The 26,173-nt window shown below is 42.7% G+C and overlaps 1 protein-coding gene across 3 annotated transcripts in view; it reads right to left on the minus strand.

Annotated features, from left to right (window-relative positions):
• Positions 1-10,526: 10,526 nt before the first annotated feature.
• The window catches only part of INO80D (INO80 complex subunit D), a 45,646-nt gene continuing 29,999 nt past the window's right edge, over positions 10,527-26,173 (minus strand). For 2 of the 3 annotated variants that reach the window (XM_051623391.1, XM_051623392.1), the window contains exons 10-12: positions 25,278-25,495; positions 24,727-24,884; positions 10,527-23,748 (exon numbers count right to left, since the gene is read on the minus strand). In XM_051623391.1, coding sequence (XP_051479351.1) covers positions 22,580-23,748; positions 24,727-24,884; positions 25,278-25,495 — 1,545 coding nt within the window. In that variant the 3' untranslated portion in view covers positions 10,527-22,579. The remainder of the gene's footprint in view (positions 23,749-24,726; positions 24,885-25,277; positions 25,496-26,173) is intronic. The other variant, XM_051623393.1, reaches the window with a different exon arrangement.

The following is a 26,173-nucleotide window of genomic DNA, read 5'->3' on the forward strand; positions in this document are numbered from 1 at the left end:
CTGCTCCGTTTGATCATGGCTCACTCGCCTGTCTAATGGTTTTACATTGTCCATCTGTCCTGAGGGGCAGTCGCCTCCATGGCAGCTCGCTCTGCCCGTCCTACCTGCACACTTGGCTTGGTGTTTTCTCAGTGATTTGGCTCCAGAAACACATTTCCCTCATGGCCTTGCATGACCAGGCCACAGAGGACATGGCAGATTCAGCCCTTTCTGAGAGGTGAGGAAGCCAGGGCAGGTGAAACAGGGCAGCTGGCACCCGCTGGCTAAGCACAGGGCTGTTCTGCTGGGGACACATCGCCAGGCTCAGCTGCAGGAGGAACCACAGGCAGCCCTGCAGCTGTGGCTACAGGAGGGAGGACAGGGGGGCTCGAGAGTCAAGTAGCTGCTCCAGCAGCCAAATGTTAGAATTAAAATTAGGCTTTGCGGTGCCTTGGGCTCCATGTGTTCACAAAGCTGAAGAGGCAATGTTGGTCCTGCACCCTGCCAGCCCCTGCTGAGCCCTGGGGACAGCTGTGTCCATGGGCCTGCCAGCAGTGAGGCTGGAGGACAGAATGGTGCTGTAAGCCTTTGACTTCCTAGCCACCCTCAAAGCAACGTGGCAGACAAGGTGCCCAAAACCTCATTTTGGATTCAAAGAACAGCATTTACATTTCTCTGGGAAATCCCCTGGTGCCCCAGCAGCCCCACAGGGGAGGGCTCAGGCCTGCTGTGGGCACAGCTGCACCAAGCTGCTGCCTCAGCCAGCAACGAGACCCCCTCTCACTGTCCCAACACTGAACCTCTCCTCTCCTCACTCCTCAAGGAAGAGGTTGTTGTCACTGCTCATCTCTGAGGGGTGTCTGGGTTTGGGGAGCGACCTCCACCCATAGTCCCTGGCGTCAGATCCCACTGGATGGGCTGTGAGGGCCTTGAAGCTGCTGCCCGAGCCCCTGCCAGCCTGGGAGCACCACGAGTGAGCTCTGCCCACTGCCCCAGGGCATGGTAAAAATCTGTGCATGCAGACCAAATGCAGCAGAGCTGTTACCAGGTGCTGCCAGGATGAGGGTTTGGAGCTGTTATGTTTGCTGTATACAGCAAGATCAAAATACGAGCTTTCAAAATGACTTGAGATTAGCTGGAGGGAAACAACAGAGAGAGGAAGAGCAGCGCTGTTAAACCCTGCTGGATTTAACCACTTGCACACCACACACACGCTGCCCTTCTGCAAAGCTGAGGGAAAGTAGAAGACCTGGTGGGCTCCAGAAAACTGTCCTTGGCCAGGGGCACATGTGGCCTTTTCCTCAGTGGCCAAGGGTGTGCTGGGCTCAGCAGGGGCCAGGTGGGTCTCCCAGACCTAAATGTCACCTTCTAGCTGTGGTGCAAGATCTCAGCTGGGCAAGGGTACCCTGGTACCACAGCCACACAAGCATGCCTGCCTGCCAACTCCAGCGGGTCTGCAGAGCAAATTCCAGCTTTTTACATGCTTAAGATATGCAGATGCATGAGGCACAGGCCTCAGACACCAAAATACCTGATTGTACTTGCAAATGAAGATGCTCAGTATTTAAGCGCACGTAATTTGCAGGTGCCATTAATTTTCCCCACAGTATGGTGTCTGGTTTTAACTGCAGGCGAAAGAGTTGTCAACAGGAGAGCACACCTGCCAGTTTGAGGCTGCCTTAAAAGCAACAACAAAACAGCTAAGAAATCCACGACAAAACTAAGGGAAGCTGGTGAAGCCTGTAGAAAAGTCACACCAGCCAGACAGAGCAGCTGATGCTGCTCAGAGTCAGGGAGGCACAGTTGCAGTGTCCCCACAGTTACCACAAGACCCATTCACCTGACAGCCCATTAATGCTGAAGCTGCTGCCAGACAATCTTTCTCTCCTGAAGGAGAGCCCCAGGTGATGAATATCCAACAGGAGCTTTTTCACCACAAAAGAAAAACCACAATCAACAAGTGGTACAATAATCTAGAAAAGCTTCTTTCCCAGCATTGGAAACTGCTAAAAATGTACAAAGAAGAGACAAGAATAGGAGTAGAAAAGTTCATTACACCTGAACATGAGATACATTTTCAGAGCAGCAGTTAGGAAGGGAATGTCAACACGTATGTACAGATCTTGGGCAAATAAACACATCTTACCTGGTGTCGCCAGAGGAGGGCTGGTTAAACAAGGGGTAACTTTCCCAGAGAATGTGTAATTCTTGGCAGGGAATGGTGGAAGAGCCAGGAGCCTTTTACTTTCTGTGAGAGGCTGCGGGGAGCCATGGACTGCCATCCTCCAGCTTGTCACCTAAAACTGATGGAAACTGAAAACAAAGAGTATCGCTCTGCTTGCAAATGGGATTTCTGCAGCAGGCAGATGACTAGCTGGGTCAGTCCAGCCCCTAGGAGAGGTGGGGTGATTTGCAGTCATGACCCTCACGTAGGTGAAGAGGATCCGTTTTGAAGAAAAAAAAAAAAAAAAAAAAAGCTTACTAAGGTCTAGGATTCAAATGCAAGTTTCTCATTAAACATAAATAGTTCCTTGTGTTGCTATAGTGCTTTCTTCGTATGAACTAGTCTAGATTTCCACCTGTGCTGCCTCCTCCCTCACATGGTATGGGAACTCCTCACAGTCACATACTTTCTCTTCAAGATGTCCCTGAGAGATAGGAAGGTGGTATTAGCAGCCTACAGCATCAAGAAGCATGTGCAGGGGCACAGGACATTTCTGGTTTAGCCATGAGATAACCAGGTGCCTCAGCATGGGGCCAGCCTCCCTCTGGACTTGGGCCTCTTAAGATGACATCAGAGCACACCACAAAGTGCTCAGAGAGGACCAGCGAGAAGTTGCCGGAGTTACTGAGCAAACCAGCACAGTGGGGGCTGTGCCAGCTCTCCCAGCTGCCACTGGGGAAGGGGCTCAGGGACCACAAGGGGAAGGAAAGGAGGAGCCCATCTTCCTACATGCACAAGCAATAGTGCAGAGGAAGAAGGCAAGTGATGTTCCGATTGTCAAAGTTTGCACTCAACTGTATTTGGTGGTGAGAGCTCTCATGACAGCTCTCTACAAGATAATCTGTGTTTTTTTCCTCCAGATAGGTTAAGTGGCTCTTGGATTACAAAGTGCTGAGAAGTGCTCCCTGTAGTTTATCTTTCCTAATGCTTTCTTTAAGATCATGTTCCAGACAATGCAAGTGATGGCTCTTTTTATAAAACTCAGCCATAAAAGTTACATTAGGACAAAAATGGGGTAATACAAGCTCACCTATGGAGATCTCTGTGAGCCTGGAAAACAACGCATTACCTTGTCAGAGAGGGGATGGTAAACCAGTTTATTGTAAACTTTCAGGGTCTGCACTGTAAATCGTGTTCTGACACCCAGCCTTCATTGGCTGATAAGAAAAACCCCAAATAAAGGGTCCTTTCTAGGAAGGACATGATAGATGACAGATAGAAAGGTCTCAAGCAAAAAAAGTGTCTGCAGAGTTTATAGGAGCTCCAGTGAGCCTGGAGCTGTCAAAATCCAGGTTGTCAGGATAATTGAAGAAAAGCAATTTCCTAAAGAGTAATGAGCTAAAGTGAAGGAAATGTATTTCCTCAGCTCTGGAAACAGGATATACTGAATTATCACATAGTGGAAGAGCCTAGCAAGACATTTTGACATACGTCACTCAGGCATTAAAGAGCTGCAGCCTCTTTAGGAAATTAAGTAATGAGGGTGAATAGGAACAAAGGAAAGTGCCTGTTTGGAATGGATGAAAGGACTCCAGATGTGTACACGGCTGTGACTGCTTCATATTGTTTGGGACTTTCAACCCTGGAAACAGGAGAGAGAATCCTGATAAAATATGTAAGCCTTCACTTGAATGCTATCAAGACAGAATCAAGCCTAATGTTAAAGCACAAATACAGAAAGGAAACACAAAAGGAAATGAAAAGTGAAAGAGAATCTCCCCTTGAAAAAAAAAAAAAGTAATAAAGATATTCCACTTATCTCACGCAGCTTGGAGAGCATCAGTTCTGCACATGTGAGCCTCTCCTCACATTATACCACATATTGCAGGATGTAATCTCTGGGTTTGAAAAGAATAATTGGAACTGTGAGGAAACAGGTCTCTGCTGAGCACCACATCCACCAGTGAGGCAGTGGGGTGACTGCAGAGGAGAGCAGGGCAGCTCGGACAGCTGCTTCTCCACTTCTACCCCAGGAGTTCTACCTACTTCTATCTCTCCTGCATCTATCATGACAGCAGGACTATTTGAAGTATGACATGGACTCAGATAGGCTAATAGCAAGGAATAATCCCTAGATAAATAATTAGCAAATTACCTGTTGGAAAACAGAAAGGGGAAAACTTAATTCTCAATTGGTAAGAGTCTGGCATCTTTTACATAAAAATTACAGCCATAAACAAATTTCACAATGCAGGCCCTGCACAGTAATACTTTCCTTTGCCAAGCCATCTTCCCAGAGTACACAAAAACCTCTGAGAATGCTTATCTTTGTATAAAACCTTGAAAGAAAAATAAACAGAATTATGTCCAAAATAATCAATAAAATAGGACTTGTTGGTTTTATAGCACTGAGAAAACCATGACACTTAATTCTCTGAGTGCAAGAGGTTGAAGCCATTTGCTCTCATTGATGTGTCTCTTCTATCAAATATCACTGTCCACTGCAAATCAAGTCCCGATCAGCTGGTGGAAAAACAGGAGGCAGAGGGAAAACAAGACTGAGTTATGAGTTATGTCAATGAGTGGATTTATTTTTATGGCATTAGATACAACTGAAGTAAAATGAGGATTTTCTCTAATAGTTTTGATGTATTTAAGAATTATGCATCTGGGGCCACATTTCAATTACAGAACCAGAGAGTAAGATGTCAGGGACATGGTATTTAAAAACCACCGGTTTTCCAGCCAGGGACTCTCACACCTGGATGGCCACCCATGTAGGACAGGGTGAGCAACATAGGCTGGGGAAGCTGATAAGACAAGAGAGAAATGCAGACCTGCAAGAGCTTGGATCCACTGGAGCATGTCAGGGTGTAAGACAGCAAAATCTGCAGGGTGCCCACCAGAGGAGACAGCTGCTAGGCAGCATGAAGACAAGGAGTAAGATGCAGAGCAAAGAGTTTGCAAGTTGATGGTGAGGCCAGCTGTGCTGCCAGGTGCCACAGGGACAGCGAGGTGCATGGGGCCAGAGAGAAAACATGAGATGAGCTTCCAAAATGGATGGAGGCACCAGAAATGAAAGATGTCTTTTTGTGTCACCCACTGATGCTGAATAGATTCAGTCACATTGAGTCACATGCTCTTTTCTGCTGGTATCCTCCATCATTTTCTGTAGAGTTTAGATTACATTTATAGCCACTGGAAGACTCATGCAGTGTTTGTCTCTTACAGACTTAGCTTAGAGCAGCCCCATACAGATTCTGACAATGGTTAAGAGCACCAGTCATAAAATCCAGGAAGACCCAGGAAGCGCAGAAAGAGACAGGTAGAAAGCTCACAGATAACTATCCTGTGTTACTGGGGGGAAATTCAGGAAAAGGGTGCCTGCAAATATTCAATTAACTGAGTAAAAGCTAAGTGGCCACCTGCCAGCCCCTGCCCTGTCACCTGGCAAAGGCAGATGGCAGCAGTGCTGCCTGTGGGCAAATCTGCCCAAAAGCAGGGATGTAGTGAGAGACATAGCTCACCAGAACTCTGCTCACAGAATCACCAAGGCTGAAAAAGACCTTTAGGATCATCAAGTCCAGCTCCCCAAAGCACAGGGCTGTGTGAAAGCAGCCTACATCACAGCAAACCAGGAACCAAGCTGAGCAGGACTACCAGCTTTTTAAGCATTTTTAATGGGAAATGATGTCTGATAAAGGCATCAACTTTTTGGCATGTCATCACAGGAAATTTGCTGCAGGCAGCCAGCTTTGCAAGGCATGCAAAATATAGCAGCAGCTTTGCTGAGTTATTCTGAGAGACATTCTTTGTCAAGATCTTCATCTCCATCATCTTTGAAAGGGCCTACCTCAGACAACATACATATTTGTACAAGAACTTGACTGATTCTGATTTCTTAATTAGGGGTATTAGTAGTAGCTCTGCCAAGCAAGGTTTTGTACGTGAGCAGAACTGGTAGAGATAAAGGAGCCAAGTGAAGAGGATAAGGTCTGACAAGGAACAATTCTGAGTTCTGGGAATCTAATTTTGCTTACCAGAATCTCTTCGGCAACAATTTTATTTGCAGTCTGAGGGGAAAGGAGATGATGAAGACAAAAAAAATTGTACAGAAAGAGCAAAGCAATGGGCAAAAATAAAAAGGAGAAATAAAACCCAAAATGCTATATTGAACAGCAGCAGCCAAGGGAGAGCATAAAAAATAAGATTAATAACAGAGGAAACTGGCTGGCTCCATTGAGCAAATGCTGGTTAACAGAAAAATTAAATTCTGCAGGCTTAAACAAGGCATTAAACTGGATGAAAAAAAAAAACAAACCAACAAACAAAATCCAAACACAGACCAACAACAATCAAACAACAACCAAGGGCTCTCAGATAGAAGTCAAGTGGCTTTAGCAACTGAACACTCAGCTAGACTGGAAAAGCTCTTTACTAAAGCAGCCATAGCAAATGCATGCAAATTGCTGAGAGCACAAATTATAGAAGACTACACACTTAGGTAGATACCCAACAGGCTGCAGGATGTGCAGAGCAGAACCCCAGATGTCTGTGTGTCTTGGATTTAACCCATTTGTATGCTTCTAGGCACTTAAAGAATCATTCCTTAAACCCCTCTGGCCATTCCAGTTGGCTTCATCCTAATGGGGTGATAGTGAAGAGTATTTTTAACCAGCAAATGGAAAATAAAACCTGAAAGCACTGAAGCACCACGTGCCCTGTCTAGAAACAATAACAGTCATTTTGGGAAATACTTGTGAACACTTCAGGGTCCAGTTCTGCACAATTTCTACTGGCACAGACATGGACCCACTCTGCCAATGTGACAGTACTGTAACTGAGACTCACAGCTCTAAGTGAAACTTTGGCAGAGTTCTTGGCCCAAGTTTGACATTAGTCAGGCTCTTTAACCTTGCTGATACTTTGGCACCAGCTGGGTAAGGAAAGGTAGATGGTATGCCTTCAGGTGGAGTCTGTGCCCAATACATTTCTTCATGAGCACTGCCACTCTTAGCACATGGAAACCCTCAGTGCAAGAAAGCCACAGCCTGAAGAAAAATGCTCCAGCACACTTAGAAACCAAGAGAAATCAAGATTATTTTTTTTCATCTGTGAAACTCTTTTTAGCATGGGCCATACTCGTTTTACCAAGTACTACAGAGATGCTCTGATGAAAGACTGGAGAGGGTGATGCATGAGATCCCAGCTGTGCTCTCACAAGCCTTAGTGCCCTCCCTGGGGTCACAGCGTGGGCTCACAGCATGAGTCTGCAGCTTGGCAGACCCTCTCCACTCCCTCTCTCCTGCTGTGAAGGCCATTGCATCCAACACAGCTGCAGTGGGGAAGCTGGGAGTGACTGGAGTCCATTACACCCTCCCAGGAACCATGGGCTTGCAGAACACAAGGGAGCTGTGAGGAAGTATTGGTCAGCATGACAGCATACACATCTGTATCAGCAGCCTAACCAGCCTCACTGTCTGGTAGGCACCAGAGTACAGAGGGACCCGCAGAGCAGATTCACAAGAGCCCCCCAGGACAGCTGCAGGCTGGATACAGGGACTTGCTTCCACCAAGAGTTGCACTGAATATAAGCAAAGGCTTTACGTTTCAAATGTTAGCAATCAAGAATCTGAAGCTGGTGCACAAGCTGAGCAGAAACAGGCAGCAAAGCCAGACTGAATCCACGTTACAAAACTCCCTGCCACACAGGCTGCTATGTCAGCCATGGTAAGGGAGATCTGAGGGATGAACAGGACACACAAGCCTCTCTCAGTCCTAAGGACATCTCTCCAAGGAGCTCCTGGATGCAGGAGCAGAAAGTTTGTACCACTGTTCCCCTGCAGAAGCACAAGAATACATCTGAATAGGAAAGCTAATTTGCTTTCAGAGACATTTTTAGCACACCACTTCAATTTTCTTACTAAATTCAGTGGTACCAAGACTCCTCACTGGCACCTTCCGTAAGTCATAAATTAGCAATAAAACAAGGCAGCAAACACAACCTTTAGCCACTTAAAACAAGTATAATCTATCTCCAGTTCAGACCGGACAGCTCTGAAGTACCAGCCTTGTTCTTGGGGTGTAGGCTCCAGGGAGCAGTGTGGAAGATGGCCCCCATCATTTCCTGCAGATGGGACAATTGCCTGTGACTATGCAGAGAGAGCGTGTGAGAGAGAGAGAGAGATGTCTTCACCTCTGCATGAAGCCAGCTCCCAAATTTAATAAAGGTTTCTCCTTCCAAGTGCTTCACCAAATGTAAGAGCAACACTTGCTCTTATAACAAAATGTCACCTGCTTTTCAAGTACAAACTAAATGATCTTTTCTGAGAAAATAATTGCCAACTATTAAGAGGCTACTGCTGGAGCTTGAGAGGGCTGTCAAAACACAGAGAAAGATGTGCCACATTCTTCCTGAATTGACACTTCAAACAACCTATTTGTGTTTTGAAATGCAGCACTGGAACAATGACCAGTTGTTTTTGTAAAGTTTCTGACTGAGAGCCATGCAATCATTTTCTAAGAGCAGCATTTCTTTGCTGTTCATGGAAGCACTGGGGAAAAAACCAAGTGATTCAGTTGGTCTCTGCCTTAGTCAGCAGAGGAGTTTCAGCCCATCTCTTGTCAAGCCCACGCTGGAGGATGCCCAGCTCAGGAACAGACTTGGCAACTTTGCTTCTGCCAGGGAATCATCCCCAGGGAAGAGCCCCCATTTTCCTAACTTCCACCTTCTTCTCATCGCAGCCTCAAATCCTACACTACATAGCAATGTACTAAAAGCAGATTTTAAACAACTATTTTCTCCATAAGAATAATTCCTTCCGTCTCTCCCCACTCTGAGTTTGAGTGCTGCATGAGATAATAGCACTTAGAAGGATCAGCTCTGCAGCATCCACATGCTCAGCCAGAATTGCATCAGTAACGGCACAGAACTGCCTCATCACTATTGCCCCTATGGTGTCCAAATGCCTCAGGCCTATTACATTGAAAATTCTCTGGGGACAAGCCTGGACTAGATTTTCTCCAGCCATATTGGACTGAAATTATGATGCTGGTCTCTCCTTTTGTTTACCGCATCTGATCCTTTCTGTTATCGCTCTGTCTTGACAAATGTCTGGATGTGGCACTTGCAGTGTACTCCCATCTCCCAGGAAGGCAAGATATTAAAGCACAAATCAGTTCCATCCTTTGCTGCAAAACCTTTGCAGTGTTGTTAGCATGGACAACTACATCATCACTACCACCACCTATCCCTCAGCCTGCATTACAACCAGGCACTGTGGATCACAAGCTCTAATTAAACTGTCTGGAGTGGCTGGGCCCTCACTCAGTAAAAAGATAAGGCAAATTACTGAATCCCCTTCTCATCAATCTCTGCTGATAGTTACTCTGATGATCAGGGCAGCATTGAGTGACACTGCTTATGAAAAACAGAACCTGGAAGATGATCTCACCTAGGACACAACTGCTTTTCCCTTTCAGGTCACAACTTCAAACACAGTGGGAGATGGAGACGAGCAAAGCAAGCACTGGTTGTAGCGCACACCCTCGTGTCAGAAAGCAAAGGGGAAGATTTCACAAAACCAATGGTGAGAGGAAGAGGCAGCAGCCATCTACTTACTGCAGTGTCCACGGAGAAGGTCTGTTCATAAAGAGAGGGTATCCTTCAAGCTACTGTGGAAAAGCCACTCTCAGCAAGCAAGCCTGGCTCTGAAAGGTGAGTGCCGGCCAAGGAAGTCTAGCTGTCAGCAGCCGCAGCCTTCCAGCACGCAGCTCTGTGCCCAGGCAAGGCCGTGGTGATTCCCAGCGTCTGGGCGATCCAGGCAGTCAGTGCAGGCATGTCCTGGCTTTGCAATCCTGCCTGAGAGCTGACTGGAGCCCCCAGCACCTCAGCAACCATCACTTCTCATCCGCATACTAATTCTCAAAATAAGACCGAACTCCAACTTACCAGTTTTGGTCATGAAGCAGGTATATATTTTTTAAAACGCAGAAATCTTTAACAATATAGAAGACAACGTTCTGTTCTGTACCCCTTAAATTATATTTCAAGTACAGTTTTGCAACTCAGAACAGAAAACAAGATCTGGTCCCCAGGCCAGTGATCCAGAGCTAGAAAGCACTATAATTAGAATCAGATTGAAAACCTCCGTTGGTTTGTAAAACTAATTAGCTAATGTTATCAGAAAGCAATAGGGAATAAGCAAGAGCAGAATCAGACTCTACAGCTATCTAAGCAAAGGACAGTTTAATAACTGTACTTAGGATAATTATTTTTTTTTAAAATCACCTCATGGATCATATTTCAGCCTGGGCAATATTAATACATCTCAGACTTAGCAAAATGGCTTGAACAAGAGGGTTTCATCATAGTAAACACAGCTACTTCACAGCAAGATTTATTAATACATCCAAAAGAAAGAAAGAAAATCATTTTGTCACACTATATACAGATAATACATACAGTGTTTTATACACATATTACATCAGTTTTTACACAAGAAAAATATACATAAAAATGTAAACTTTTGTATACAAAAACCCTTAAACAAATTAAACAAGGACCAGATAACAAAAGGAGACCAATCTATTATCATTTCATTGATTTTTTTTTTTCTTGTTTCTTTTTTTTTTAAATGGTAATACAGTACATTCATTGAGAAGTATGAGGAACATGTGAGCCAACCTTTCCTATTTAAAGGGAAAGTACAAACGTGAGCTTTCCTACCCGCCCCTGGAATGCTGTCCGTGAGCCTGCAGCACTAGAAGCAGCAGAGTTGCTGTCCCCCCGTAGGAAGTGACCCCTCTTCCCAGGCGTCCCCAGGCGCTCTCCGGAGGCGACGCGTCCGCAGCAGCAACCTGGGCTGGGCTCTTTGTGCGTATTAGCCAGTCTGCCAGCTAATACCATGAGACGGGATGTGGCACTGCAAGTTTGTATGTTCCCTTCAAGCAGTCATTAAGTGGACGTAGCTTTGCTGGACTAAGTTGTTTACTTTTCCCAACGTACGGGATGCTGAACGCGTGTGTCGGGGATGAGGGAGAAGGAAGGGGTGTAAGAGACTGCTAATCCTTGCTACCATGCAGTTACTTCAAAATCAGATACGTTTGCAAGCTACAATTCACTGGTTCAAAATACACCACCTCACCTTTGCTTTCCCACTGCAACTTGTTTACATTTTAAACTCTAGTGGCCAAACAACTGCACGGGGCTCTTTGTTACAAGGCTGTTTCTGATATCAAAGCATGATCAAGCTACCTTTAAAATGACACCAAACACAAACTTCTCTGAGACAGCCTTAAAAAGAGTGAGCATTCTCTCCAAGCATTTTGGATTATTCATTAGCCACCTTCTCTTGTATTAAACCTAGGAAAGATATTTACCCTTTAATGCAAAAAGGGTATTGGTTGAGATTCTGACATCTGTTTTGCTCCACTTGCAGATAAACATCTTGGGGAATTGGAGGGGGGGGAGGAACACAAACCAAATCCACAACGATAAACTCAAACCCTAACACCCCAGGCATCGAGTAAGAAGGGAACTACTTTTTATGTTGGTGAAAAAAAATAGTTGCAGAAATTTGTTGGGAACAAACAAATGGTAGATTCCAGTTAAGGCTTCTGACAATAAATAAGTTAAGGATTTGTTACAGGCATCTTCAATAAAAACATCCATCCTCCACAAAGTATGCTAAAGTGTTAACGCAATAGTGATGCACTGCTTTTTCTCCTGAAAGGGGCAGAAGGACATGAAATCTCCTTAGTGATATCAGTACTACTGAATGTAGGAGGTGAACAATGATTTACAAAAGTAAAGCAGTGAGAGAAAAAGCTGTGTAAAAGAAAACATGAATCATTAATTATAATTGGGCAAAAGGGGGAATGGGACAGAATGTGATTACAGCATGCCTTAGAAACCCCTGCAGGAAATAAATACTTAGAAACTTGTGTTTCCATTTCTTTCTTATGTCCATTTAAGTGATGGTGGGAGTAAGAGTTTGTCTGCTTGCTTTTGATTTTTTTTTTCTTTCTTTTTTTTAAATAACAACCCTTCTAGTAAAAATTCAAAACACAACTACAAATGGCTTTAGAGAAGTAAAAGTTTCCTTTTTAAAATAAAACTTTGATAACACATTTCTCAATCTCTTCTATATAATGCAGCTTCAGTGAAAGCATGTCAGAAGGTACAGTAATTTGCAAGAAGTGGGAAAAAAATTGCCAACCAAGGTTCATAACATATACACACGTATATGCAAGACACCTACACTCTATATACATATTTAATATATGTATGCATGAGTATATATCAGGAGAGGACCAACAGGTATGTTCTCCACATACATAAACTGAAATAGCGTAATACGTGTGTGTGTATAAATGTGTGTTATACACACCCAGTATACAGACATACCCATACACATGCCCAAACATATGTATTATAGAAATAGTCATGTTTGAATGCATGAAAGCTTAAAAGGAAACAGAACCCCAATTACCTTTTCTAAGATAGACGCAAGGAAGACAAAAGTTCCATGGCTGAATTGTGGCCAAGAAAAATCGTGCCCCCTATATACTGAAAACACGGGAACGCCTCAATGACAGAATTGGAGCAGCATTCTCCATTGAAACAGAAGCCTAAGTTAGCCAGGAGTTTCAACAGTGCTAAAATGTGACTGAGCAGGTTTCTGACAGCTGCTTTCTGCTAAAAAGATAGAGAAGCTCCATTTAGCCAGAAAACAGAAAATAGAATACTTAAAGCCACAATTTACTTGCATAAGCAAGATCATTCAAAACACAATTAGATGCAAAGTGTTAGCGTGTTAATAGTCAACTCTTCAGCAAGTTTTAAAATCTGTTTAATGGTAAAGCTTAAAGAGCTGTGTTTCTCTTTATATGTTTGCTGACAACCCCGCTGCTCAGAACAGAGCACAGAGCTGCCTTCTGCTACTGCCTGCATTGTCAGGAACGCAAACCAAACTCCCATTTTTCTCTGAGGGGCTGAAACCTGAAGATTATTTTCAGTGGGTGCATTTTTCTCATCTTTAATATGTACCTCTAAAAACAATGCTGGGATAACCTTTTAATATGCTAGGAAGCTTTGCACCAGGCTCTAAGTAAAGTTTGTGGTCATTTGAGAATCAATCACAGTCCTACTCAAGCACAATTGAATAGCTGGGAAGTTCTGCATAAGCTCAGGGCCCAATTCAGCTGCCACTACAGTCATCAGGAGAATTTCACTAATGCATAAGCAGAGCCAGACTGGGCCATTACAGTTGATTGCTGCTAGCAAGAGAAACTGTAGAGATGCAGGGACAAGGAGGAGCTGGGATGGAGGCAGTGGAGCAGAGGAGCAGAAGAGGCTGGCATTGCAAGAGGCCTCAATGAGTATTAATATATAACAAAAGCAGAAACGTACCAAGGAAACTCCAATGTGAGGGCTGAGGTAACACAAATCAACGCTGACCAAGCTCACATCAGTCACTGATGTCATCCAAATACCTCAGAAGAACTGAAACAACCTTGTTTGGCACAAGTGCTTACCTGTTACACATACGTTGAGGACAGTCTCTTTCTTTAGCTCACACACTCATCTTACAACTAATGTACATGTGTGTGATACAACATTTATTCCATCTATACATATGTATGCATGTATATATATAGATTTAGATTGATTGCATTCATAGGTATTTATTGTACATCATGAGGGCAAGTCCACATTCAGCAAAGTGCTACCAACATCTCATATACAGATATATCTCTCTGTACAGGTATACACAAAAATGGGTCTATTCTTCCCCATAAAGGCATAAATATTTATGCTGCTAATTCCCATTACCACCAAATAAGCAGAAGAAAAGGCCTCTACAACTTCCACCTCCCTGCCCTTTCACTTGTATGCGTATGTGCCAGAAACAAACTGCGGGGAGGGGGGCCGGGGGAGAGATGCCTGGGGGTTACCAACATACTGATAGGAAGGGGAACATAAAAGAAATAGTTGAAAATTAAGATTTGATTTGCAACTGCTTAAAAAAAGCCTTCAAAAATTCTAATGTCTGTGCAATACTGGAAGCCCTGTTTTCCTAAACAGATATTTAGAGTCACCAGGATCATCGTCATTGAAAGTGATACTGTATGAATAAATAACAATTAGGCTACTTTCTCCAGCCTAAACAGAACAGTATGAAGAATAAGCCAATCTGTAAGAATGTGCCTGACTTCTCACAGTTTCAAATACCCCATAAAGAACTCTTCCTTCTCCAATTATGAAAAAAAAAATATTAAGTGGCCATAAAGAAATTCAGAATTTCACAGCAGAAATGAAACTCCCTTGATTGAAATGGTATTTTGTTTTGCAATCCCACAACAGCAATTTTGGGGCAAAATTCATACACATCAAGACTCCCAGGAAAGAAAAGAATCTACTTTGAAGACAAGATCCTTTTACAGAACGGAGGTCACCCCACAAACAGTGCCCCTTACAACCTCATTTGAAAACACAAGTACACTGATTTGACAACATTTTCCAAGTCAGACCATAGGAGATTCAGGTATTAATTTTCAAAGATACAGCAATTCCCATGTCTCCCCATCCCACCAAATGCAGACCTTCCCATTTTATTTTGTCCTAAAAAATATCACTTGTTTCTCCCATCCCTCCTCCTCCCCCATTTGTTTTATTTAAAGGCTGTCTTCGGGAGCTTGGTATTTTCATGGCATTTTCAACAGGGTTCAATGCAACTCATTTAAAAAACAGTAAAATTGACATGATATCAGAGTTAGCCTTATAACAGAAGATTATGTAGTAGAGAGTTTCGGTTATTTATACAACAATGAGGACATAACAACCCCCTACTAAATAATCACATTTCTACAATACATTCCATCACCTCTCAACTACTTTTCTCTTTACAAAACTATGACCTACATACAATATACACATTCGTATCGCACATACATCCCCCCAATGCATATTTTTGTGTGTATATATAATACATACATGCACACAAGCAGTCTAATTCTATTTATAAGTCACAGTGGGAATTCCTTTGTGAGGAAAGGAGGGGAAAATTCCTGAATAAGACACTGTAGATTTCTAACGTTCTGACTTTTCAAATTCCAACTAACAGAGCTAACTGGAAATAAATACATTTAAAAAAACGCAAAGGTCTTACAAACTTGGTTCACAACTTCCAGATATAGTAGTTGGATTTTAAAAATTTGATCTATTTACCCTGTAACTAAATTTCTAATCATAGGTACAAACCACGGATAAATTATTGCAGGATGTAACACTCAAAATAAAATTTAAAAAGAGTTATAGGAACAGTAATATAAGGGTTAAAAAGAGTTCTATGCTTTGTTGATACAGGATACCATTTTATTTTATTTATATATATATCTATATATAGATATAGATATCTGCAAGGTAGCAAAGAATAGCTGTACACCTTGACACGGCAAAGATCCAGTGTAAAAAGGTGCTTCACTAGTTTGTTTTTCCAAAAAAGCTTGTATATAATTTTATAGCTATTAAAAACACATATGCAACATAATTCATTACACTCAATACAGCTTTAGTATAAAACTTATAATTTATGAGGTGATGTTAATAGCATAAATTAATATACCATTTCTCTTAAAATCTACAATAAGTATTCTGAAAGCTCATTGGGGAAGGGTATCTTTAAATAAAAAGTTTAAAGCTGAGCGTGATGAAAAAGATTCTGTAAGTTGAACTTGAGATGAGAGCCCCGAGAAGAGAAAGAGTCCCTAAGCCAGACACTGTGGACTATAAAAATGAACAAAGATTTCTCCTTCTTGCGCTCTCACTTAGGTGACGCTCTACCTTAAATTATTATTTACTTTTAAAACTATTTATTTTTTTTTTCTTTTTTTTTTTTGTTAACTGCCCTTATTTCCACAAGGAATCCCTGAGACATACCCAAAACTGTACAGTGAAGGTCATCACTGTTCAGAGAAACTGGTTCAACCCCTTCTGGTAGGATGAAGTGATTTTGCATGAGAATTGAACTGTCCATCACTGCAGAATGAATCTATTTGCACAGAACCAACTACACTGTTTAAGAGGCAGGTTAGAGTCATTTCAGGGTAAATCAGTCCACTCCAAGGCAGAAGCCAACGCCATCGCAGTTAGCTACATCAGAGCAATCTGCACCAAAGTTAAAGTTTTCCATAGGATATCTGGGAATGTTACCTATTCAGAGTTTACCTCCACGGGCACTGGCTGATGGCAACAGAGAGCAGGTAAAGCATCAGCATTACTGGACCAAGTTCAACACGCATATGCGGTGGACATGCGAGGACCCTGGACATCTCACTGTGTGTGTTTGGGGGACTAGCAAGGGAAGGATGCATTTTCCTACATCTAGTTAGTACAGTTTTAAGGTCAAAAGCCCTAGTTTCATCCTGTTCACTTCCAAGTGGAATTCTATGAGCCAGAGCAGACTGAAAAGTTGCCAACACTTACTTCAAGGAGACAGAAAAAGAAAGCTTTCTCCAACTACTGCTGTCAATCTACAGCTAAGCCAACTTTCTCCTTTCATGCTTCCACTACTTAATCCCATAGTAGCTAGAGAGGGAGTATATGATAGCAGAATAAAACAAGGAAAAGCAAAAAATCCAGTAAACACAAGAAGAAGCAGAACAGCAAAGGGAAAACAGCTGTTTTTTGTTGTTTGATTTTTTTAATGGCTGAAGACGTGAATGAGAAAATTATACTAAGACACATCTATTGTAACTTCTTCTCCTCCACCAAGCTTTTCTTTGCCAACAATGTTTTTGTCTAGTCTTAAAGAGAAAACCAAAAAACAAAACTTCACCTGATAGAGCTACGGTCTTTTATGACCAGACCTCTCCTTAAGTCCAACTTTAAGTTTAGTAAACACAAATGTAGTTGTTGGGGTTTTTTTTCACCAATCCTCCTTACTTCTATTTGGGCTTGCAGGTTATTAAAACAAATAATTTTTATTTTTCTTAGTGACTTTCTATTGAGGCTGTACTCAAAAGAAGAGGAACCAGTGAGAAAGTAAATTCTTGCTATAAACACCTGCATATTCACTGCTAGCGTGTGCACTCCCATGATCAGTATTTCACCCTCAACATTTAGTTCATGACATATTAAGAGTACTGTGAAACATTATATTACTCATTCTAAGAAATAGTTTGATCTACTGCGCTGTCATTCTAGCATTGAAAATGTATGTTATGAATTGCAGGAATCTCTCCTCCTTTTTGTTTTATAATCAGATTCACTCAGGACAACGGAAGACTTACTGGTTCGCATTACTTACATAGGAGAAGTACCCGAGAATGGGAGAATACAAGAAAGAATTATGAATAACATAGAAAAGAAGTAAAGAGGTATGAGAAGCAGCCCATAGTATCCATCATTAAATGTTACCCAAGAGATCAGAAAGACTTTGTGACCAGATCAGAAAGACCTAGAGATCTGGTCAGCACATCAGCCCAGAACTATTTCTGCAGTTACTATTTCTACCACCACCAGACCTTGCACAGGCCTGCACAGGAGACTCCTTCACATGTAATGGTAAAAATACAAAAGCAAAAGGTAACATTCCACAAGGGAAACTGCCCAGGCACTCATCACTGCAGGTAAGTTTTCTGTTTATCTGCTAAAAGCACTTTCTGCCACCATCCCTGCACCCCTACAAGTATTGAAAAATTCAACAGCAGGTAGCTGGCTCTTCTAAATATGCTTCCCTCCTTCCTGCCCAAAGGCTCATACTGTTGGAGAAATCATCAGTGGATTCAGCTCACTGCAGCACAAACACAGGCAGAAATACTCCATGAGCCCTTTCAATGCCTACAGTGAAAGGCAGCAGCCAAGGTGCTGCAGCAGCTCAGGCAGGAGCTGGAGATCAGAAACAGACTAACAATACGTGTATATAACCACCAGGGCCAGCTTCTTAGGAAAGGCACCTGTCCACTGTTTATTGTACTCCTTCATGAGACTCTTCTTTCCAGGCAAGGACATTCAATCCCAGGCTGTACTGAGATTTGTTACAGCAAAATGAAGCTTCATCCTGAATTTGATTACTGGTTTGCAGATTCAGTCCTAGACCCTTCACCTTGGCCATGCCCCTGGAGCCAGTGGCATCATGCTGTGCCTGAGAGCTCACAACAGAAATTCACATTTTTTCAAATAATAACCATCTTGTTCTAGAAAGGAATTAAAAAAATAATAATAAAAAAATGCACTTCCCTTGGCTACTCTTTGCTATTATGGATGACTCTCCTTGGGTATTTTTTTCCTTGCATTTGTATTTCCAATACCATCTCTAATTTTTGCCTAGCAGGTGATAAGGTTCTCAGGGCCTTCCAATGCTTTCCCACTGAGAACTGCAAATCCTCATTTCACTAACCTGCTGAACTAAGTGAGGAATCTAGCTGTTGCCATCTTCCCCGCCATGTCTGAGGCAGACCTGAAACTGTGCTACCTCTCCTCATTACTGATTTAAAGCCTTGATGCCCAGCCATGGAGAGAAGTACACTACTGATGAGAAGGGAATTAAGCAAGAACCTGAAGGAGACAAAATGTGGCATCTTTTCCATCTTACATCATACGTACATCTTCTTGTATCATAGTAATTACAAGGCCAAAGAGCAAATCAACTTTGAGGTATCTAAGTGCATATGACTCCCCCCAAAGTTGTTGTAAAGCCTTCCTAAGTGAAGGGAGACAAAAGCATATATCACAGAATATCTTACACAGCAGGCCAGCATGTTCCTGATGAGCCTCTGTACACTATCAAAGTTCATCTTGTGTTACGTAGCTTCATAAAAAGAATCATAGAATCATAGAATCATAGAATCCTAAGACTAACTGAGGTGTTATTATTCCAAAAAATGATGTTACTGGTATTTTGTTCTAATTTTTTTCCAATTCTTTAAAACTCAAATCTTATGTAAAGAAATTAACTTTTAGGTTCAACTAGTGTTATTCCATTTGTTAATACACTAAAGGGCATGACAGGTATTGACTTAAATCAAAGGACTGAATTTGCAAACCTGGATCGGCAGTGAAAGGGTGATTCGAGTGCTAACTGCTACACCACAAGATGATACTGAAAAAACTTTGCAAGAGAGAATGGATTCTACTCAGGAACCACATAAATAACAGCCTCAAAGACTACCTTAACCAAACCTGCAGTATTTCCCAGAGGAAGAGGTGTGAAACATCTCTGGCTGCACATACCTCTCAGATGGGATCTCTCACATCCAACAGTAAAACACTGGTTAAATGAAGTCAACAGGTGTGTGGGTGTAGAAGCCCACCTGCAATGATCCACTTTGTAAAGCTAAGATCAAGACCCGTAACTGTTTGGTAGGCTGTAACCATGAAATTGGCAGCAGTGAAAAAATGAGGTGAACCAGGAAAAGGCAAGAGTGGTGGCCCATTTCAGAATTCTGTGTCAGACAGGACAGAGGGATTCCTATTTCAAATGTATACAAACTAAAGTTCATTTTTAAAAGTGCAGCTTTATTGCAAACTTAGTTTGCTCATTGAAAAATGTTATGTAGTCACTTTTCAGGGAAGAGTCATCAAGGGATATACAAAAATTGAAGTCTAAGCGAGGAAAGAGAGTTCATATCCTAGGCTGTCTTAAAGAAATACATTTACATAAAGGCCATTGATTTCAAATGGGAATTATGGACCTGCGTAACTTCAACAGCTTTTAAATTCTTTGTCTACGTCAATGCTCAGATTAGGATCTGGGTTATATTCCGAATTAGACCAGTACAAACTCACAGTGACCTTAGACCAAAGAGCTTCTCTGTCATTTACACCAACAAGAGCAAGCAGAACTTGGCTCTCAGTTCCTCTCCTCCCTTCCCCCTGGCATTTGCTAAGAAAGAGAAATGTGATATGGGGCACACATGCTCTGCACTAGCTGCAGGTTCGTTAAAGAGTTTGATGGGCACAAGAATGATTTCAAGACCAAAGACCTGAAACCACTTTATAGAAATTAACATCCTCTAAAATGACATGACTACACAAAGAGATTAAAGAATTAACCATTTGGTATACTAGGTTCTCCAGTCTTCTTCAGCCAGTCATCCAAATATATTGAGGAAGGTATGTGTACACAACAAAAATCATTTGCAAATCAAACAGTTGTCTCCTCAGCAAAGTATGGGGAACATAATACAAAATAAATAAATGCCTCATCAGATTTGCCTCATTTCACAATACCACTGGGCATTCCTCAATCAGCAGGACAATCACGAGCAGGATTTCATAGGCTTCAATTCAACTTTTTACATGATTTAAAAACATTTAAATGTTACAAACATATTTAAATCGCCACTTTAAAATATTCGGCTTATATTATTAAGATCTATTTTACCAAGTATGAAATATGGACTTTATAACAACAGAAGCATGAAAATAATTTTTGTTTCCTCCACCCACATACACTTGCAATTTCAGAAAATGACATAAGCATCACCCATACTCCTTTATACATAAGGAGAACAAATCTTTCAAGGAAAGAGGGATAGTATGATTGCTACTATAGTAAGAAGACACAAGACCTATCCCATTTAAATCTGTTCCTTAGCAAGATGGAAGGAGAAGTTTGGGTCAGAGATTTTGGTGTGGGACTGCTACCAAAATTAATTTCTATAGCAACTAAACTTCATCCAATGATCCCTTGCTCAAACAGGTTATTAGACCTCCCCATTACATGTGCTTGCACCTCAATTTCCTGAATAAGACTAGGATACATGCAAGTAGGACACTTTACTGTACAATAGAATGAAATCTGTCCTCTACAGTAGAGAATGAAATGTGGGATTTTCTGTTCTTTCTCATCTGCATCTCAGAAACAAACCAAGAAGAGTAGAGACTTGCTATATTAAGTAGAAGCTACTTTTACAGTCAGAGTACAGTAGCCAGTTTGACCCCTATTAAGTCACAAGCAAATTCCTCTTTTCCCTTCCTGACAAAGGGATGCAAGTGAACACCTCATAAATTCTGCTGCTGTTATCTCTTGGGTTAAAAAACACTTAAAAAAACCCAAAAAAAACCCAAAAAACAAACATGTAAAAGCTAGTGGACTCCTTTCTTTACGAACTGAAATTACTACCAATGAGACAGAATACTATCTTTAGCAGGTGGCCAGTGAAAGCAAAACTGTCCAGCATACCAAAGGAATTATCCCTCTATTTTGCTTTACTGATTTCTCTTTTGGCTAGCTATGACTGCTGATAGGTACCTGCTAGTTCCTTACATACATTCAGCTTCCCATATAGACCATCAAACCTACAAGTGTCAAAAGAACTATTTGGCTCCCAGGGAGAAAAAAAAACTATCCAAGAAAGTCTCAGTAGCTAGACATAATTTGAGAAATGCTTCAGTTTGAAACTTACCAAAGGGTCTGACCTAGACTTGTGTGGATGGGCAGAATATCAACCAAATTCTTCCAGTTTCAGCTGGGAAGTACAGCCTGTCAGACAAGGAGTTCTGGACAAAGCCACACTTGAAAAGGCAAATCATCAATGCTACAAGGCCACAGTAATTCAGCAAGGGAGGGAAAATCTGCACAGGAATCTTCACTAATCCATGATCTATTTAAGTTCTTCAATTTTTCTTTGTTTTGCTGGCCTAACTTTGTATCAGCCTTCAGATTCTGGGCAACCAGTCAACGGATCCCCTTGCTGATCAATGAATTAAAAATCATCATAATTAAAAAAAACCCCAAAATCAGCATGCAGTAAGAACAGTGACCAGTTCTGGAAGGGGACAACTCCCACTTCATCACCAAAACAAGAAAAGGAACTGCTGCTCCCTGCACCCCAAACACACACACACACACACAGAGGAGGTCAAGAGACTGTTTTAAGAAACTGCCAAACTCATCCTTGAACCATGATCTTGATTTAGGACTTCAGTGCACCATTCTCAAACCAAATACGTGCAGCCAAGTTTTCCACACCAGATGCTACCTTTGGAAAAAAGTAAATAAAATAAAAAAAAATCAAAGAGACTTATGCCCACTGGAAAACCTTCTACCAGATGCTAATAGGATGGCAAGCACTGATCCAAACCTTAGGAAACAGTAACATGCATCAGTAATCTGAGGTATCTTCCCATTTCCAGGTCTTACTGCTAAGATCAATTACATCCAGTAACTGTGCTGTATCCTTAAGGAATTATTGGGGAACAGTGAACCTGCCTGCAATAAATGAGCACCGGTGCGTAACAAGCACATGTGAACGCTACAGCAAGGTTCACAGAGGGCAAACCCTGGTCAGTACTGAAGCAGGGGTTTTCTTCTCAACCCCCTCTTAAAAAAAAGGGAAGGGAGGACAGAAAAAATAAAGAAAAAGGAAAAAAGGAAAGATAGAAAACACAGGTCCCCCATCTACCTGCAGAGAGCCAGGCAGACAAGCTCAGTTGGAGGTGGTGAAGGGCGCGGATGCGTTATTGGTACTGGTAGCGGTGGCACCGGTCACTGCGAAGCCCGTGGGAGGAGCTATGGAGCTGTGGCTGGGCTGCAGGTCCTTGGGGATGCCACTGTGGGAGCTCAGCTGGTGCCCAAAGGCTGCGCTGAATTGAGGGAGCTGTTGCTTAGGGGAGGTGGAGGCCATGAGTTCAGCAGAGGCAGGACCCATGCCACTAAAACTGGTCTGCGGTAACCCCGGAAGCACACTGGAGCTGTTGGGGGTCACAGTGGCGAAGGCAGGCTGTGTGGTCTCTGAGTGCGAGGTGGTAGGTGGTGTGGACAGAGAGGTGGACAGGAGGTGTCCATCTGCACCGAGAAGGTTGCTAAACGGAGAGGGGTCCCCAAGATTGACAGGAAGATTTCCCCAGTGAGTTCTGGGGTTGACCACCCCGCTAAGTGGCACATCCAGCTGAGTTGGGAGCAAGTGCTGTGCCATCATGGGCATCTCTGCTGAGAAGGTAGCTGCCAAGTTATCACCAGAAAAGGATGTGGTGTGAGGGGATGTGATATGGTCACTGTAGGGAGACGGCACATGCTCACTATCATAATGGCTTCCATGGGGTGAGGAGTGTGAATGGTCACTGCTGTATTGCTGTCGTGAGGTGATCAGGTCATCTGCCTTGCTCAGCAGCTGGGCAGGGTGGGGCCTCTGGGAGGCATGGCTGCCATCATGAAGTCCATGAAACTGTCCTGGGAAGGCTCTCTCCCCAAGGCCACTCTGGCTTATGAGAGTGGCAGAAGTAAGGCCGACGTTGGCTGGGGCTGAGAACTGCCCCTGGATCTGCCCTGCCAGGGGCGTAGGTGGGTTGGACAAGGTAGCAGAACGGAGCAAGTTCTCATCCAGCTCCAGACCGGGGAAATTATCGTGTACTATACGCCCATTCAACAGCTCCCCCAGATCCGTGTTAACCTCTCGACTCAAGGACTGCATTCCTGGAGCTCCAGCACCTGTAGAGAACACCCCTATCCCTCTATCTGACAGCTCCTGAACTGGCACACCATCTGTCTGTGTAAGTACTCCAATGGTACTCAGGCACTCAAGAGAAGTTACAGCCTGGAGGGCCCGTTCCAGTTCTTCAGCCTCTTCTGTAGTTGGAAGGAGATCTCCATTTTTACCTGCAGAAACAGGGACACTGGAAGTTAGTGTGCTCCTCTCCGGCGAGCCTGGCACTGGCACTCTACGGATGCAGATGTACAGACAGTTCAGTACAAAGCTCCAGTGTATGATAACCTTCCAGAACGGCTGGCAGTACACACAAAATTTCCTTCACCACTGTTCACTAGGTAAGCAAGGTAAGAAATATAAGACATTACACCTTCCTCTTCAGTGGAATTCCTTCTTTCTGCCCTCCTCTTCCACATACTACAATAAAAGATGCCTCCCAAACTAGATTTGAAGTAAAAATCCTTGAACAAGATTTTCTTCAATGCTGCAATAAAACAAGTAGTCCATAAAGTCCCTTCTACTTACCGCATTGCAGCCTGGACAAAAAACTTACACTCAGTATAACTTAGGTTAATTCTGACTCAAACAGTCTGATGTCATCGCATATCAGAAAATGACCAAAGAAATCACAAGCCCCAACTTGGGGCTGTTCTAATTTCTTTGTTATCTGAGACAGGTACTGAGCTTTAGAATCCAGAAACTCAGACACAGTTCTGATCAAAAGCTAGCTTCAAAAATGTATTTAAAGATTTCATTCTCGCTCACTCCTTTTATCAAAGGCCAACATTGACTGTGATTCCAGCCCCACTCGATGGCAGAAAGATGCCATTACTGAGTATACTCTTGATTAAATTGCAACACTGACAGACAGTAAAAATGTAAAATGAATTATTAAAAACACTAAACCAATTAGGATTTTCAGAGCAGTAATTATAAAAGCAAGCAGAGAACTACACACACCAGTCTTCTTAAAGGCTGCTTTACTTCACAGCTTGCAAACAAACAATAAAGCAAATGCACACTTCCTTATCTGGAAGTTATTCCCCCTGTAGGAAAGCGAGAAATTTCTCAAAATGCATTTTAGAGACAGCTCTTCAATTCACTGACTGTATTCTTGTTAGCATAGAATAAACCAAAATGGTACGTACCTTCAAAGAAATCAAAATCTTGCAAGTCATCGGGCAGCCGTGGCAGGACATCAGCAAAGTCCTCCTGATTCAATTCCAAGTCATGTGGAATGTCTGTAATTTCGTTGGCGATATCATCAGGCAGCTCATCGGCACTCAGCTCTGGTGTGGAGGGGCTCCTGGACAGAAAGTACCATTAGTCCACTGTATTCAACTTTGATTCCTCCAAACAACTATGAACGCATATCCATCTATAACAGGTGTTCGCCCACACCTTCCCCCCTCCATGTAGGAAAAAATTGCTTTTAGAAAACATGCTTTAGGAAGCTTACACATAGCGCACTGATTAAATACCTAAGATGGGCATCAGAAACCAAACATTTTATCCAACAAACTCGATAACTGCTCAAATCTAAAATGAATCTAAAGTTTTTTTTCAACAGTAACATGAAGGTGCAATTTCTAGCCCCACTCCAGATGCTGATCAGCACAGCAACATCACACCTTTCCAGAGTGTTCATTGACAACATTCAAGCTAGCAGCAGGCAGACTGGGGCAGGGCTACCACTGACCGTATGTGGGGCAACTCTACTGGCAGTGAGACACTGGCAGGCATGGTGAGGTTCCCTTGGGGCACTGCAGGAGGAATGGGTTTCTGGGGCCGGCGTGGACCTCGCCTTCTCTTCTTCTTGTGTTTTTTGGTAAGTGCAGGTGGCTTCGTTTTTTTCCTGGGTTTCCTCTGCTGCTGGTGCTGAACTTTACGGGAGCTGTCCCCTCTCAAGAAATTGTCCTTTAGAAATAATACAATAGCGATGGGACCACATTAAAAACAAGTACTACTTTCCCTGCTTATTCCCCCCCTTCATCCTTCCACAGACATTCAGATGTAAAGCAAAACAGACTGCTAGCTTACACACAGGCAAGGTAACAAAAATTAAGCCGCTTCCTTCCTCACTGATCCAAATGGCAAAAATCCCATAGATCAAATTAAGAGGTATGCTAAATAGGAGATCATGCAGTATCACTTTTAAAATCATCATAGCAAACCCTAACTAAATCAGTACAAAACTGTAACCTTTGGCAGTATTCCTTCAAGTATTAGAGACAGAACACTGGTGTAAGGTGGTGATAAGGGGGCAGTGGGCAGCAGCTGAAGCCAGCATCCTCAAAAGCCCGGTGCCATAAAAGAGGGACACCACTGAGAAAATAGAATTAATACTGTAGGCCGAGAGTAAGGATGTGGGTAAAACAACTATGGGCTCATTGCTTTTGAACAGCAATCATCAACCAATTAAAAAATAAATCAAACCATCATCAGTTTTCAGTTGCCATCATACTGGGAATGGCAGAGGATTGTTATATGCTACTGAAGTAAGCCTAGAAAGACTCACTAAAGAGTCTGGGAGAGGAGGGAAATTCCATACAAATCTGTGTAGCACAGACCCTCACATTTTAATCCAGAAAACTC

This window comes from Apus apus, chromosome 6 (assembly GCF_020740795.1).
Source record: "Apus apus isolate bApuApu2 chromosome 6, bApuApu2.pri.cur, whole genome shotgun sequence".
In the NCBI taxonomy this organism is placed as follows: Eukaryota; Metazoa; Chordata; class Aves; order Apodiformes; family Apodidae; genus Apus; species Apus apus.